Genomic DNA, 17,166 nt, shown 5'->3' on the forward strand with positions numbered 1-17,166 from the left:
CTTTCTATTCATTTAAATGATTACTGGGAAACCAGGATAAAGTTCATAGTTTCAGTCCAGTGTTCTGTCTAATGCCAGGCATTTGTTCATAGAACTAGAGAAACATGCAAGTTGACGCCACAAAGTGACTGTTAAATACAATTTGTTCTTAAGAAAAATAGGTTCCTGTAACATAAGAACACAAGTTCTGTTCACTTCCTTGGAATATTTCTTTCATTTGCAAAAGGGAGAGGAGATCATCTTATCCATTGTTGAAAGCAAGAACACGAAGAACCCATAAGAGTTGTTTGTTTCTCAGGGTTAGGCAGCATGGATTAGAGTAGCTGTAGTACTTTCTACAAACTACTGGCCCCTCTAATATATTTTTGTGGCCAAACTGCTACAAAGTTCAGTAGAAAAAATCTGGAATAAACAGCAAGAATGTATGATTTTTACATCTTCAAGCGTGGCTAGTTATTTGTGGTACCCCTAGCTTCATTTGAAATCTTGACTTCTGCAAGGACACCATTCATGAAAAAATCAGATAGATATACATCAATCACCAAAAGAAACTCAGTTGGTTTTGTGGCTCTAATTTTATTAATAAGCAGCTTAATTAACAAGACAACATGCTGTACATAACCTGAAAGAGAACTACAGAGGTTTTAACTGGACTTCCAGTGCTATTGGACTTAAGAGCATATGATGTGCAATAGCCTGACTCTAGAGTGTTGATTAGGGTAGGTTTAAATACAAATACACAGACTTAATCACTTTCAAATCCTTTAGTATGCCACAAAGTGAGGAAAAAAATCTCCCTGAAGTACAAACTCAAATACAGATATTTACAAAAGGTTTTCAGTTATCTTTCCGACTTAGGGCTAACATGAGATGTGCATCTTTATTTATTTATTTATTTATTTATTTATTTATTTATTTATTTATTTATTATTTGCCAAATACGTAACTGTGTCTTTGACCTGTTATGATCCCAAAACCCAAGTCATCATTTTAAAACAGACCCAGCCATAATCTCAAGAGCACAACTTCCAATGTAGTTTTCTAAAGGAACTTCATTTGCATAGGGATACATTTGTTATAAAACTCATGGTAATTCAGCGCACAGAACTTTCCTAACCCACTGAACCCTTAAATGTTGATGAGAACGATGTCTTTTTATCAATTCATCACACATTTTTGTGAAGGTACACAGTGCTTTGTGGAATACAGTGCTAAAATATTACCATTTTTTCCCATCTGTAATAATTTCTAAATATTTAGCAGGTTCCTAAATACATGATGTTGATTTGGATTCAAGGAAGTCAGTAATTAAAAATAATTGCTGGAGGGGATAGTACAATGTGATCAAGATATGTTCAAGATGGCATGATTCTGTGTTTTGTGCTTTTTTATTTCCAGAAAGCCAAATCAAATCTCATGGTCAAGCAACCAAATACATTGTTGCCTATTTTGATTCCTATTGCTTTTCTCTTGGCAGAAGTTTTTTCACAGTTCAGAAGGAAACTAGAAAGGAAGGAATACTTGTAATATTTCTCTAAGTCCTTTTTTAAAGGGTGTCTTTATTTCAACATAAAACAAAATAAAGAAAATGGGCATGAAGTATCTTAAGTAAGAATAATCTTTCCTTGATTTAGTGCTATAAATCCATTAGCATGTTTGTCCGTGGCTTGTGGAACATACCACAAATTCACCCTTAAACAGATGTAGTGGACAATACTTTACGGAAGTATGACTTCATAGATTCCCCAAATAAGTAGGATAAAACAAGAGATGCTCATGGACATATGAGTCAACTCAGAGAAATGCTGGCTTACTGTCTTAATGGGCCATTTTTTCCCTTAAATATGTTGCAAAATTTTAATATGACACTTTGTTCATAAAATGGAATCTCTCTCTCTCTCTCTATTTCCCTACTCCCAATTCGTGTAGAATAAGTGAGATGATAAAAGGTGGCACTATGCTTTTTTCTACTGATAACACACACACACACACACAACTTTCTTTGGTGGGCAATTCATACATAGTGTTCATCCTAAATGCAAGTGTGCATATCACTGTCTTGCATGGGAATGTATACAGTTACATGATGTGAGGTTTAGTTGTTGTACCACATATACATTTCCTCCCCCCCCCCAGTTCCTAACCAAATAAAGTAAGTAAATAATAAGAATTTACCATACTCTTCTTCCAAATTTGTACAGAAATGTCCAAGGTAAACTGAGAAACAATATAAGGTAATAAAAATCCAGACACTTAGCTGCCCAATTCCAAATGGATCCATACTTTCTTTCAATGAAAAAAAAAAAGGAGGGGGGAATGAGTGCTATCTGAATATTGAGAATAATTTGGTTGCCCAGTTACATGAAGATTTCTATGTATATTAATATGCATTGCTCCTAATGTACAGGTATTAATAGGCAATATATCATAATATAAGGGGATTTACATATTATTTTCAATAATACATTTCTTAATGTGTGATGAACGTCAACAGATAGCTAGGTTCAATGCACAAGTTGATTTCAGAACTGCAACTTCAGTAGCTTCACATTCATTATCAGCTAGCCAAAGTTCTCCATGTTCTTATTGAGTAATATATCACATGCTTTAGGTGTAGAAAGTTTTAAGACCATACTGTCATACCATCACTTTTAAAAATGTTTAGTATCAAGTGATGGAAAAGGTCTCTGTGTGAGATCTATTCCAGCCATTGGAGAGAAAACAAGGAGCTGGATGGACAAATTACTTAGAATAAGTCAATTTCCTACTTTCTTAAACTAAAAGGCCCTATCTTGATCTTAATGTTGTTATAACATACATTTTTACATACTTCTGGCTATTTAGCAGAGACACATCTATCTATTTATTTATTTATATGTCACATTCATATAGCCGCCCATCTCACCCAAAGCAACTCTGTCATTTCATTTAAATGACATGAAGAATAGCTATTCTCCTTTATGTTTCTAAAACTGGGCATGGAGTTTCTGAGCACCTGTGGCTTTACGTGATTAAATCACTTGTTTTTAGTTAGGAGAGCTCTGCAACCAAAGTTCATAGTCATCATTCTGAGTGATTTGCACATCAGTCTAAAATACAAGATTTCTAGATAGAGGGATAAAAGTATACCATAATATGTACATGGTGAGATGGATTCAAATTCAATGAAGTTCATTGGGTGATCAAGGGTATTCAACATCCTTTGTACAGAATCATGAAGACAACAGTGAACTTATCATGACAAATATATATATATATATATATATATATATATATATATTCGGAAAAATGAATGCATAGTTTAAGGAACCATAAGGAGTTTAAGTAATCCAATTTCTTAGTACATTTTTTTCCAGATGGGTTTAGATACATGTTTAATTCTTCCTTATCACCTTAAAAATCTGCAACATCCACTGATGCTTTTATAGCCACATGCCACATATACCAATATAACTTTCTCACTGACAATGCCCAGCCATAGCAGGCACAATGATGATCTTCAAACATGTTAACTCTGAACTTTTTTGTATTGATTTTCTGTGGCAGCACTCTCAATTTGCCATTGGGAAAGGGAACCACTTAATTCTGATGGATGGCTAAAAACTAGTCCAAGGCTTCAGCTGTACAAATGAATAGAAGAAAGCTATATTTTTATATCAATGATTTAAAAGTCTTGCTATCTTCATGCCTGAATTCAGAAGACAGAGCCTCTATGCTCATGGGAAGTCAGATATGCCTAACAAACTTTCTTGGCATTGCAGCTTTTGGGGCAGGAAAGAAAAACTGAACTGCTCAGACCCCCATTATGATTAGACATACACAAGTGCTATTCATGGTAGTGCATTTCTGTAGGAGAACAGCTATTTTTTTGTTTTTTTCTTTTGATGGAAGGAAGTTTTTCTACAGACTGTTGATTGCTTCTGTCTGAACAAGAGAACTCTTGGGTCACTATCTGGTAGATATACAAACTGTCAAAAAGAAATAATTGAGTTTTACACTCACTCCTCAGGGATGTTTGAATATATGTTTGGTTTCTGATTTTTATACCATAATGAAGAAAAATGTCAGTTCACCAACTGATGTAGACTTAACTGAATAGCCTTTGCAGAAGGTGTTTTTGAAAGTGGTGAGGCTTTGAATTGGATGAAATTGTTGCTCTTCAGTTAGAATTTATTAGGGTTTTCCAATGCATCAGATTCATTTTTTTTAATGCACGGGAGTACAAATGGAGAATCTATCTGTGACTCATGGAAGTAGTCACATCTTAACTGCCTTAATGAGTCACTAGCAGATCTTACATTCACACACACATTCCAAAGCATCTCTTCCAAAGCAAATCCAAAACACTGCCTCCCCTTGACTTTATTAGGATCCTTCTAAAGTGCTATTTTTTCTCCTGTAATTAATTTTGGGCCCCAGAGAATATACTCCGCCAGTGTTTCTGACATTTCAACTCAGCTACAACCCGCATGGCTGCAACTCAGGACAGCAGAAGTGAAGATGGATAAATCATTTTATCCCACTGCCCTCCTTTGCTTAAAAAAAAAAGTCCTCCAAAATTACTGAGGTGTTGTTGACACAACAGCAAACAAATGGGATTTAGGATCCATTGACTGTTACATTACTCTATACTGGCTGGATTTTTAAAAGGGTTGATTGGATTCTCTCTCAGTTTTCCATTTTTCAATGACAAATCCATCTAAGGTTGGACATGAGCTTTGGAGGGAAGGGAACTGATATAATCTGGGTTCTCAGGGATGTATCCCTTTACAAAGTGAGTTTTAAACAGCAAAAGGAAACGTATTTCACAATTTACTGTGTGGGCATGCATTCAAACACACACGAGCACACACACACAAGCACAGTTAGAGTTATGGTAGGTACTGTACTTAAACAAAATAAAAGGTTTGGTGGGCAGATCAAACACTTTCTAACACTTAAGAATCAGTGAATGTTTGTCAATACTGATTAGTCCCAGATTAATTCGTCAAACTCTTAACTGTGCTTGAATTAGCAGTGAGTGATTGTGTCAGAAGCTAAAGGATTAACACGTACTTCACAATTTATATGCCTCTGAATTCCAACGCTCCAATATCTCATCAAAAAAAATTCAGGTAATTAGGAATAGCTACACAATTAGATAGCTGGTGGTTTTATGAATTAAATACCATCTGAAGGTTAAAAGAAAATCTTGTATTTTTTTTTCTCTTTTTACACATTAAGCAAAATGTGTTCTGAATTGATTAACAGTGGGAACAACAATATATAAAGCTACTTATACCTGCTGGGCACATAATGAAGAGAAGCCTTTTCAGCATTCATTGGGACCCTTGACAATGGGATTTTTCTATAAATTTACAAGCAGTTTTATATTACAGCAATTGTACATACAAAGATTTTTGTTCATAAATTACAGATTTTAAGTAACATTTAAAAATGAAACAACCTGGTATCCCCTTCAAACGTGTTAGTGTTTGCTTGTTTATTCTAAACACCATACATTGCTTCCTTTTCCCATCACACTGATTGTCTTATTATGGTAAAAATTGGAGTTGGGAAAAGTACCTGATTGTGTTAAAACAGCAGATGATTTGGTTGCAGAAAATACCAGATTGCACGAATCAAGAGCTAGGGACAAACAAAATGAAATGAAGCTAGGAAAGTTTAATGGAACAACTAATGCATTTTTATATGGGTATAGAATTTGCTAACTATTCATTACAATGTATATAAAAGCTAGAACATGGAAAGATTGGTAATGGTATGCCTAATCTATCCTGGAACGTCACCTTGAATTGATATGGAACAATTTAATATGAGGTACTTCATAATTACATCAATTGAACATGTATTTTCCAGTTCTCTCACTCTTTAAATTGATGCTGGCAATTCGCTTCTGTATCTACTACAGTAAGTTAAAAGAGTTTCTTCACCTAGATAGCCTAGTGTGTGCTATAGGAAATTATAAAGTAGAACCTACAGGAATGGGCAATTTACCTGAACATCACCCATGTTGCTTTATTGAGGACCATAGTTTACCACCAAGGTACAATACATTATTTCCTTTGAGTGATAAGGGACACTGCTCTGGTTGCCAACAAGAATTACTCATTGCAAGTTGATTTTAGGATAGGCATTAATCCTATATGGGCATTCTGCACAAGATCAAAGAAAGAATGGACATGTGGGTCTTCACTGTCACGATTGTCTTCCATGAGTGGTAGTAAAGTCTTTTCTCTTTGGGGAAAATTTCAGTACAATTTTAAAACCTTACAAAATCAGGCTTCTAGATCACATAGGAAGCCACCATGAAGACAGAAATCTCCATGTGCACAACCTGAAGACACAGAAACATATCTAGTTTCTGCTCTCGCCTTTGTTAGGTGTACCTCTGAACAGAGCCTGTACAGTAATGATACATGTTAGGAAGAAGACATTTTTTATAGAGTATTTCTCTGAAACTTGATGTGATATGAGGAAGGCTCTTAGAATGATAGAGAGGTGGAAAATATTGGACTATATGTAAAATACTATGATGCTTTTACTACCTAAAGAGACACTTTTTCTTCTGCCTGACTATGCTGCACCCTTTTTTTTAACTGAAAAACTTTCAGGATAAAATTAGGCTTTTTTGTCTATGATTGTTCTTATTAACGTTTCTCCAACTGTTTGGGGGGCTATTTTTTTTTTCTTCATAACATAACATGGCATGATCATACCAATACTGCAATATCATATAACTACTCCAGATGTTTATATGAAGTTATTTATGAATCATAGTTTGCTAGCTAGTTTGAAAAATGTCTATGTCCCTGTCTAAGAATATGCCCAAGGTGGGGAGTGGGCTTCCTCCTTCTTCTGGCTCAGCATTAGTTTCTCCATGATAGTTTTGCCAACACTACAATATCTGTGGAGTCCTTGGGGTTCTCTGAGCTTGGTTCTTTGATTCTCCATGGTTGGAGGAGTCAGAGATCTAATATAGCTTTGTACTATGTTAAGGTTCTTTTTCCCCTCTAGAGGTATTTGCAGTGTCCAATATCAGCAAACCCCAAACTATGCAAAAGTCCAAAGCCATCCCAAAGATATGAGAGAATGGAGGTTAAAGTAATGCATGGATGGCTTCTTGATATTCTTCAGCCTGACTATGGGTTCAGAAATCAGGAGGAAAATTTTATCAAGTTTTTCCAGGCTGCCATATAGACCTGGCTGAAAAGCCAGGTCTATTGCTCTTCTAAAACCTAGGCCAATGTCTTTGACCTTCTTGGGGCATACCAGGGGCTGTAGTAAAAAAGAAGGGAATGGGGCCACAAAAAGAAAAATGATTGTACTTCTTCTACATTTGGTTTCAGTTAAGCATAGTATACATGATTATCTGCCAAACATGTCTAAGATAATTTCCTCCTTTTTTTAATGTAAAAAAAAAATTTTTTTTTTTTTTGAGATCTTTGGAAGCTTTATCCAAGAACTTTGAGGGCCTGTAGATTAGAGCATTGCAGAGGAAAAGTGAAGTCTCAGTGTAAAATTTGTGTAAAACTACAACAAAAAACCCTCTTCCAAGTGAACTTTTTCTAAAAGGTTCGTAACTAAAATGCTATGCATGTTATTTTTCAAAAGAAAGATATTTTAAGAAATTTCAGCTCAGCTCATAAATGGTCTCTTCTGGCTAGTTGTTCAACTACATACTGTGTCTCCATGCATCCAGATCTATGGAACAATGTATTATATATTGATTTTTAGGCCACTCTTTACCATACTAGATATCATGGAAGCATATAGCATGCAACACATTGAAACCTGCAAGTGAAATTTTGATATTTTAGCTCCATTTCACAATGCTATCCCACTAGTTCTCTGACCAACGTAATGGGAGCAGGTGACTTCCCTGTTTAGATGCTCTTGTGAAGAACTACAAGTTTATGTTGTGATATATGCTAATAAATAGTTTGCTTGTATCATGTACAAAATAACCTGATGACCTGAAAGCAAAAAGCCATTCTGACATTTCTCTCCTCCATTACCACACAGCAGATTTGCCCCAAACATGGTTCCATTTCTACACCAGAAGGCCAGCTCTCTCTTACAATGGATTACAACAACCATTTGGGGAAGAAATCACACTTTTGTTTTTCTGTTTCTCTTTTTAAACATTATTTTGTGGGTTTTTCATTTTGTTATGTTTGTTTGCATAATTGTTACTTACTGAGTAAGCTGAATTCCCTTTCACTCATGATTAAGAACTCAGTTCTTCAGCTTGGATTCAGAATTCTATATACATAAATATCCACAAACCTAAAGAGCTTTGCATACCAATAAAAATTGTGTTAAGCTGTGACTATGTACACTCACACTTTTAAAGCCCAAAATAGCCTTGCTTTGTCAAGATATGCCTTTATAGCTGGTGCTCATGGATCAAAGTGGTGTTGCTCCCAGACACAGGCATGGCCTGGCCAGGAGATATGAAGTTTGCCAGAGGAATAACTTTGACGGGGTCTTCACTGGTGCAGAGTCTCTCACAGGCATTATAGAACTGAGGCCTGGGTCCCCCTTGGCCTTTCTCTGTATCATCCTTGGGACTGGGTTGTCCAAGGGTATGTCTTCCCTCTGACATAGCTCCTCGTGCCCACCCTTGTTGGAAGCCGAAAGCTGGCAAAGGCGGATTGGACTGCTGGTATTGTGTCAACGAAGGAGGCATCCAGCAATTGTCAGAATGGCCAAGGATGAGGCATTCCTGCGTGCAGGTTTCAGAAGCTTCAGTGAGAGCTTTTTGGAGGTTCACCTCAATAGCTTAAAAAAAAGAGAGAGAAGGAAAAGGTTAAACATCACTGAAAATGACTATTTCTCTGGCATGTCCAACATACAAAATGGCTTTGCATTCTTGAGAACTTAAGGAGGCTAGCTTATGGTTGCAAACAATTACATATCCTAGTTTTCCCAAACTTTTTTTTCTGAACTGTTTGGGCTATTTTTAAAAGGATACTTGGGCCAATACACAAAATTCAATGATGGCACCTTAAAGGCTCCTGACTCCTGCTTTAGACAAAAAAGTCTTAATAATATTTTAGCCACTCAAAGTCCGTGGACTGGACCAGCATATAAACTACAGCAAGCAAGCAAGCAAATGAATGAATGAATGAATATTCCTTTGGGAAGGTGCCATCAACTGAATGGTATGATGATGAAGTAAGAGTCCCATAAAACTGAATTAACAAAGCTAATTTCAGGAATATATTGCAAAGATGGGACACCTTCTAGTTTTTGCATCTAAAGAGGGGGAAAGGATTCAAACCTCAGCTTATTTTATTATTGTAGATTAGTTGCTATCAGATATAATTGGGATGCAAAAGGTGGTTTTGTATGGAGGGAAAAGAAGTAAACAATCAGTGGTATGAAATATTACCTTTTTGCACAGTGAAATAAGCAGCGTTGGAATCACATTCATCAACACCTGGCTGACACTAACATGAGAAGTGGGGATTGTTCTTTATGAATATTCACCAAATATCATTTCTTTAGTATCTGCTGTGTAATGCATCTTCTTTCTTTGGGTGCATAATCTACTTCCCTTCCCTGCTCCCTCACCAAGTTCTGTTATCCTTTTTTTCATTCCCTGCTTAGCTTTCTGGAATAGTAATTCTGCAACGAAAGAAAAATGAGACCCTAACAATATTGTCTTCCATAGCAAAACAACATAGGGAGAACCGTTTTGCTAGCAGAACACACCTTGGCGCTATGTCCCCAACTTCTGAGATTTAAGAGAGAGGCAGGGTCAGTGCTGCTGTTCTTGCTGAGATTCATTTATAGGCTCCACAGTAATTTTTGTGGAAAGTGTTATTCTCCAAGGGCTATTTCGCCCTATCCTCGTGTTACTAGCTTCAGCATTTGCAGGTCAGATACCAAAGAAAGTGAACATGAAGGAATATGCCAGGACAATTCCAATTAATTAATGTCTATTAATAAAGTCCCAATACTTACAGCATTGGAGAAATTCTACCCCAATTAGCTTCTATGAGCCCGGGTAGCAGCAAGGAAGGAATTCTATGGAATTAACTCACAAAGGAGTTCCTTTTGTTGACCATGTTTTATAGACCTTCAACCTCACTCCGCCTATACACACATCTGGAGTTGCTTAGTTTAGGCATCAGCAAGGGAAGGTTACATATTAGGAAGAATTAGCTACATTGTTAAGTGTTAGCAGGTGTGGGACACCTGGTTTAGACAAAAGTGGGAAATAATGATCTAACTGGGGTTAGAGCAGGAAGTTTGTTATCTTCAGCTTGTAAGAGTAAATTGGAAGAGCTAGCTTGTCTAAGCAACCCCTCTTCCTAGTGTTAATTAAAAAATGCAAGTCCATGACAGGACACCAAGCATACTGCAAGGTGATCCCCACTTCTGGACTGAAGCCTCACTGGAATGCAAGGTGAAACATCTGCAGAAGAAAATCTCTACTTTGATATTGATCTCCCTAAACCCAGAGAACCCCAAGTGTGTACAAGGGTATGCAAGCTGGAGCTACTAGATCTGTTATGATATCCCCAAAGCCGTAGATGTGGTCCACGGAGGCAGTCTAAAAGTTATCACTGACTTCCAATTTTTAATCTGGCAGAAGATGAAATGTATTGAATACATGGGAAAGGAAAATCTCAACTGTAATTTAATATTGGTCAACTAAATTTTAATTTATTAAAGCAAATTTAATTTTTGTCCTGTGTCCATTTCTTTCTCCTAGCCTGCTATACTTTTGGCTACATAATGTATCATTCATTGCAGAAGAGAAGAAATAAAAGCTTCCTTTATAGTGCATTAGGGTTGGACTAATCTGCCAGTATCAGTTTCACTGAATGCCTCATTTTTTCCAGCCTTAAATTTCTTTCATCCTTATTCCACATCACTTCATAATTTTACTTTTAAACCAGTACATAAAATTGCATACATTTCCATTTGCTTTTCCCCTATGCTATGTACTTTGCTATATGTATATTTTCCCCAAAGTAAGTAATTTTGCAAGCCACTTTGCTCTAATGTGGTTTATATGTCATTTTTACTAATATCCATACCTTCCCCTAATATATGGATTTTTGTATGAATCTTTCCACATCACAAACTTCAAAGATATAGTTGTATATGGATTTAAGAACTTTGAATTATGCACTGTAAGTTTGGATGAAAACTTCTACATCCTATCCTGAGGTCTGCTCCTTCTATCACTCCAGCTAGGATATGTGGTAGGAGAAGGACTTTCAGATGGCTGGGAAATAATCTAAACTATTTGAGGATTAATCAATCTAATTCAGGCTTGAGAGAACGCTTAATAATTGTAGGGCTTTGATTGTGGAAGTTTCATCTAGCAGTATAGTTCAGCAGTTTAAGACTCTGAGTTACATGATCTTATATGAACATTAGGGCACACACATACACAGATACTATGGTGACTCCCAAAAGAAGGAAGTCTTAACTTACAGAATTGCTTACCAAGTTGCTTACTACCACTACAGATAAGTACGATTCATCAGGCAATGTTAGGATGGAAACTGCTTGCCTCAAAGAGACTGTATTTTTGGTCAATACATTGGATGTAGCATATATTATAACTTTTAGTACAAGGTAGATGTCCATAACAGCTTGTCCTTCATGTTCTTTCTCTTCCTAAATAGAACCATGTATGTCAACTGGCATTACTTCCAGAGTAGTAGTGGGATCAGGGAAAAGCTAGATGTCTTAAGCTAAGTGTCTTAATCTCGAGAACACGATTGTAACTTTGTTTCTATTTTGCTTTTAAGTCATTCAGATGTCAACAGACTGAACATTGGTCTGTTTTGGAGAGAGGAACTGGTCAGGACTGGCAAATGTGCAAGTATCAAATCCTTGTGGCTTAATAGTTGGGTAGAGAGTTGGTAGCCAACTGGCATGCATTTGCAGGAAGCAAATTTCTTTAATCAGTGGAGGAAATGTATGAACAGAGTCTGTTCCCTCTACTGTCCTTCAGAGCACAATTACACCTTTCTTTCTCTCTTTCCTACTTTGTATGTACCATAATCACATAATAGATCCCTGGCAATTAAAACAAACAAACAAAGAGCATTTAATTTATGAATAGACAGCAAGCATACCTGAGTATCTCTATAATGTTCCTGATGATAATGTGACACTGGAACTACTGTAACCCATTGGGTAATGTGCCCCCCAAAAACCCTTCCACAGTTACCTAAAGTCACTGAAGTAGGTGACATTATAATAATAAGCAAATACTTAAATAAATGAAAAACCTAGTATCCAGCACTTCCAAAATACACATTGGGGCTCTGATGCACAACGTTGTAAACATAAAACTGACCTGTCCACCCAGAAGAATGGTCTGTGTGCTTCGTGAGTATTCCCTGTATATCCCCTATGGACATATTAACAAAAAATGCCTGGTTTGGGGACTGTTAACAGTCTGAATCATGCTATAGCTCCCCCTTCTAATCTATTTTTTAACAAAACAAAAATAATCTGAGCACTGTGGTTTTGGCAGTGGTGGTAGGTTTAATGAAGTTTATCTAAGTCTTGACAAAAGTCAAACCCAACTTGGACCTACTTCTGGATGGAAGCTTACAATCATCCATGTCCCACACCCTTATTTCATCTTAAAGTAAGCAATAATAATCAAACCATTAAGCAAATTGCCATCATTGTGCCACAACTATCCTGTTTGTCATATTTTTCCAATACAGTATATACATGAATACATAGCTGGCAGGGCAGCATCATTCTGTCAACAGCTAGAAATGTCTCTGGGTTGCTGAAGCATTTCTTATTAAATAGCTATAGTAGTGCATTGCAATGTTATCAGCTCAGCAGGAACTTACTCAAGTGATGCCAACAACAAGCTTAAACTGCTCATGTCAGCCAATAGCTAATACGAAATGTGCTGGTTGCTTGCTAGAGGTTGTATTCCTGACTAGGCAGGAAGTGAGGTCTAATGTGAGGAAATTATGGCTCAGAATTACTCTGGTGGCCCGAAGTAGTCACTTGGGTAGCATAATTTAACAGCTTTAGATATGTAAGAGACCCAGAATGACAGTAAAAATGAAGAACAAAGTGGAAGTTGTCTGTGAGTATTAGTTGGTTTTCTTTAATGAGGTCACTTCCAAGACACTTTAACAGAGAACCCCCTAAAATTATTGCTATTATAATATACTCCATTTTTTTTTCAATAATAACATGCCTTTGGGAGCAGATTGCCATGAATATTTTAGGTTTTTGATATAAGTTTAAATACATTTGAGGGGGAAAAAAGTAGGATCATGATTAAAAGTTTCAAAGCTTCATAGCTCTTTAATCATAGACACATGTAGAACACACATTAATGGTTAACAGGTTAACTGTTTGGCTTATTATAAAGAGCATGCGTGCACACACGCACACACACACACACACACACACACATCCATACATAAAGCCACACTTGATCTGGGTTTATATTAAGAAAAAAATTACACTGTTCGTTCCAAAGGTTGTATTCAATTAATATAACCTCTAATGCCTTTTCTTTGCAACACTGAACAACGCAGTTAGTATTTTTTCTAGATAGAGCATAAGAGTAAATTTCTTGGAATTTTTATTTCTAATCCCCTTTGGGGATAACATGAAAAACATTTCTTTCCTCTTGAATCTTTAAATATTTAAATCAGCAAGTATAATGAATGGTTCCACTTTCCCCCCCCCCAGATAATTTGATGTATATCGCAGGCCCTAAAGCCCCACAAGTATCAGTAAGAAGATGGCATATTCCATCTGATTGTAGGTATAAATAACAACGGCTTTCATTTAATATTTCATTAGCTGCCTCACTTCTGAACTGTTCTAACTTAAAACATTGATGGAGACCTTCTTTTATTTAACAGGCCCATATCCAGTTACAGCACAGTGACTTTTGGTTTCAAAATGAGACTATTTTTTATATAAATGTCCATTAAAAAATCAAATACAAAAAAGGGCACTTCTAAGAAGTTCTTCTAGTAACTTGAACTGTAGTTGAAATGGCCTCGTTACAAAAGGTGGTTGAATATATTTCTCATGGAGAAAGCTATTATGTTCTCTCACAGTTATAAAACTTTCAGACCGCTTGCATGCATGGTATAGACACATGAGTAGAAATCACTCATGGTTTTTTTTCCCCCTAAAAAAGAGACAAGCGACCTGCGTGAAGGAGCTTGACAAAAGGTTTCATAATTTCAGAGTCAACAGAATTCTTTGTCAGGGTGTGTGATAGGATTCCCCTGCAACTTAGTCCAGGTGCTTGCAAAAGTTGTTGAAAATGAATGAGCCTGCGAAGGAAGAATTGTCAAGGAGCACTGTTTGCCTCTTTACTTTGACCATGAGAATTGTGTCTTCTATGTAGAGTGAAGCTCTTCCCTAATGAAAATCCATGCTACTTCCAACAGACCTAGTTCTTATCCCTCTATTCTCTTTTCAGGAAAAAAAAAAATCCACAATGACAAGATTAGACAGAGGAGCAAATTAATGTGACCATGTGCTTCATTCTTAGAAATGATTGTGAGATCTCTATAGCCCTAGTAATAATGCAGTTTCCCCACACTCAGGCAAAGAATCTTTGCCCATCAGAAAACTCCTATCTAGTCCAACCTTCTGCATGACAGGAAGGAAAGCAGAAGAATCTGAAGTTCTCACAGACTTGGAGAGAGAATCACGGTGGGAATGGAAGTCCTGCTGGAAGTATAAGACAACCCCATTGCTATTTTTGCTTTCTTTTTGGCAACATGCTACCTTGATTCCTAGATGTTGGATTATCTAGGTGCTTATTTGGAAATCTAGTCATCTATAGTGATTGGCCTGTTACAGCTGGCGACAGTACCTAGTCGAGCTTGGATGATCTTGAAAAAAATCTAAGCAAAATCAGAGCTAGTCAGTACTTGTTTAGAAGAAACTGAGACTTGCCAGGGCTGTAAGCTAGACTGGGAATTAAGTAAAAACAAAACAAAATCTCAGAATAAGGCAATAGTATATCACCTACATATTGCTGTCAAGAAACCCACATCAGTAGGAGTCAAGTTCAATTCAAGTGAGTCTTTACCTTACCAGTAACTGGCATAAGGAGCAGTTAGAAATGTAACATTTCTGGAAATTCTGAAGCATGGGGCGAAAAGAAAACATGGAGGATAGGAACTGATTTATCAACCTCTAGATCAAGAGCTAATATGATGATGCAACTCTATGAACAAAGAAGAATTACATCTCTCCTTTGGAGTTGTTCTGTATAGTTTCTCTTCTGTGTATAGGAATTGTAACAATACAATTCTATAAATTGTCGTACATAAAAATGTTGGCAATGGCTAGCAAACTGCAAACTGCTTGATTAAATTAAGGTAACTCTGGTTATTGTCGGAAGACATTTATATCCCTCTAACAATGGTGTAATACCATTCCTTCATTAACCAAGCATTTAAGGAGCAATTAACACCAATTATACAGTAGAATACACTTCTAAGTTTAGTTATTTATTTCTTCAGTAGTCATTGACAATATGGTTATGTGGCTGAAGCCCTGGTAGATATGTGCAGGCTTTTAATCAAGCTTTTAAGTCTAACTAAGGTAACAGAAGGAAACTTCTCAGGGATTCTGCTTATGAAACTCAGATGATGGAAGGAAGATACATTTTGCCTTGGTCTGTTCAAAAAGTACTCCTGGAAACTTAGTCTGATAGTTAATCGGCCCAGGACTTCCTGCAGTTGGAAATCTGATCTCCTCTTAGTTTTATGGCTAGAATGTAATGAACAGTGGGAAAAAAAATTATTGCCACCCAAGAGACTTTGGACACAAGTCTTCTTCCCCAACTTGTTTTTTATTTTCCAGTGTGTTTTTTTGTAGAAAGCATGTAATAGAAGCATTTTATATGGTACAGAAGAATTCCAACAAATGGTGAAAATTGTTTCAATAGTCATCAAAGAATGTTGACAATTCTGTGCTGAATTTCTAGAGGAAACAAAACAGCAGCAACACTTGAATGTGGGGAGTCACTTAATACTCATTTTCTGTTGTTTTCCTGATTGCTCCAATTTCAGTAACTGTCCATGGTATTGCTCTCTTTCTCTTCTGATGGTTCACAATCTCTTAAATTTGGTCCTCTAACACTTTTAATAAGGGGGCTCTTGAAATTAAAGCAAACGTCTTTTTAAACCACAAATGATACTTAGATTTTTGTGATCTGAAATTAGGCCTCCAGGTCTTGCTTTGTGATTTCAGACGCAATTATGTTTTTTTCCCCTAGATTTGTTTTAGCACTTATTTAAACCTCAAAAGAAAGCTCAAAGCACTTCACTAAACCACATGACAATGGGAAGAAATTTTGACTTCAATTAAGCTTTCAAAATATGCTATTATGTTGTTACAAAAAAGCCTCTTAACTGTCTTCTACCCAAAAAAAGAAAAAAACCAGAAGTGCCAATTCCAAATGTGGGCACATAAGAAGACTGGCACATATCTGAACTATCTTCCTCTAGTTTTATTGTCATGGGGGTATGAAGCTGTGACTTTTCATTATTGCTACCCAAAAAGAAAAAGGAAAGTAAAAAAAAGAAAGAAAAGAAAAGTAAAAGGAATGCAAGGAAGGGCAGAATTCTGTCCTCCAGCTAAAACCTTGAAAATCCCATAAAAAGGCTCATGCATTCATGCATAATTAGTAGAGGTCAGCAGATCAAACTTATTAATGGAAAGTACATTTTAATTCTCATAAACTGGTTGGAGGAGTTTCAATTCTCTTTTGCATATGAGGCTGCTTAATCACATTGCACAATATCAGTGGAAAGGATGGGCTGGAAAAATAAGAACTAGCATCTCAAATATGTTTTCCAAGACAAAACCCACTTCTTCCCCATCATAAAAGTTTCTAAAAAGGGGAAATTAATCAATTAATCAACTGCAGCAACCGTGCCCTGAAGCTGACTATAGCCAGAGAACCCTGGCAAGGGATCATAGACCAGGGATCTCCAGATTTTCTGGACCAGATAAATCTGAAATATTGGGATCGAGATATGTGGATTCTCATCCAGCCATCCACTCGCTATGGGTGATAAATCTCAATCAGATATATATTACCATATACCTGAATGCAAATAAATCTTTGAAATACAGCCATCCACCACTTTATTTCCCTAGAATGCCTCTGGG

General features: G+C 36.5%; 1 protein-coding gene across 2 annotated transcripts in view; it reads right to left on the bottom strand.

Annotated features, from left to right (window-relative positions):
* Positions 1 to 569: 569 nt before the first annotated feature.
* PCDH11X (protocadherin 11 X-linked) overlaps positions 570 to 17,166 on the bottom strand; it is a 552,416-nt gene continuing 535,819 nt past the window's right edge. For both annotated transcript variants that reach the window (XM_088151587.1, XM_088151586.1), the window contains one exon: positions 570 to 8,784. In XM_088151587.1, the coding sequence (XP_088007713.1) occupies positions 8,390 to 8,784 (395 nt within the window). In that variant the 3' untranslated portion in view covers positions 570 to 8,389. The remainder of the gene's footprint in view (positions 8,785 to 17,166) is intronic.

The sequence above is a fragment of the Python bivittatus genome, unplaced genomic scaffold (assembly GCF_059951505.1).
Source record: "Python bivittatus isolate LINGU-HERP-01145 unplaced genomic scaffold, Pbiv_v1 ctg000670_np1212, whole genome shotgun sequence".
In the NCBI taxonomy this organism is placed as follows: domain Eukaryota; kingdom Metazoa; phylum Chordata; class Lepidosauria; order Squamata; family Pythonidae; genus Python; species Python bivittatus.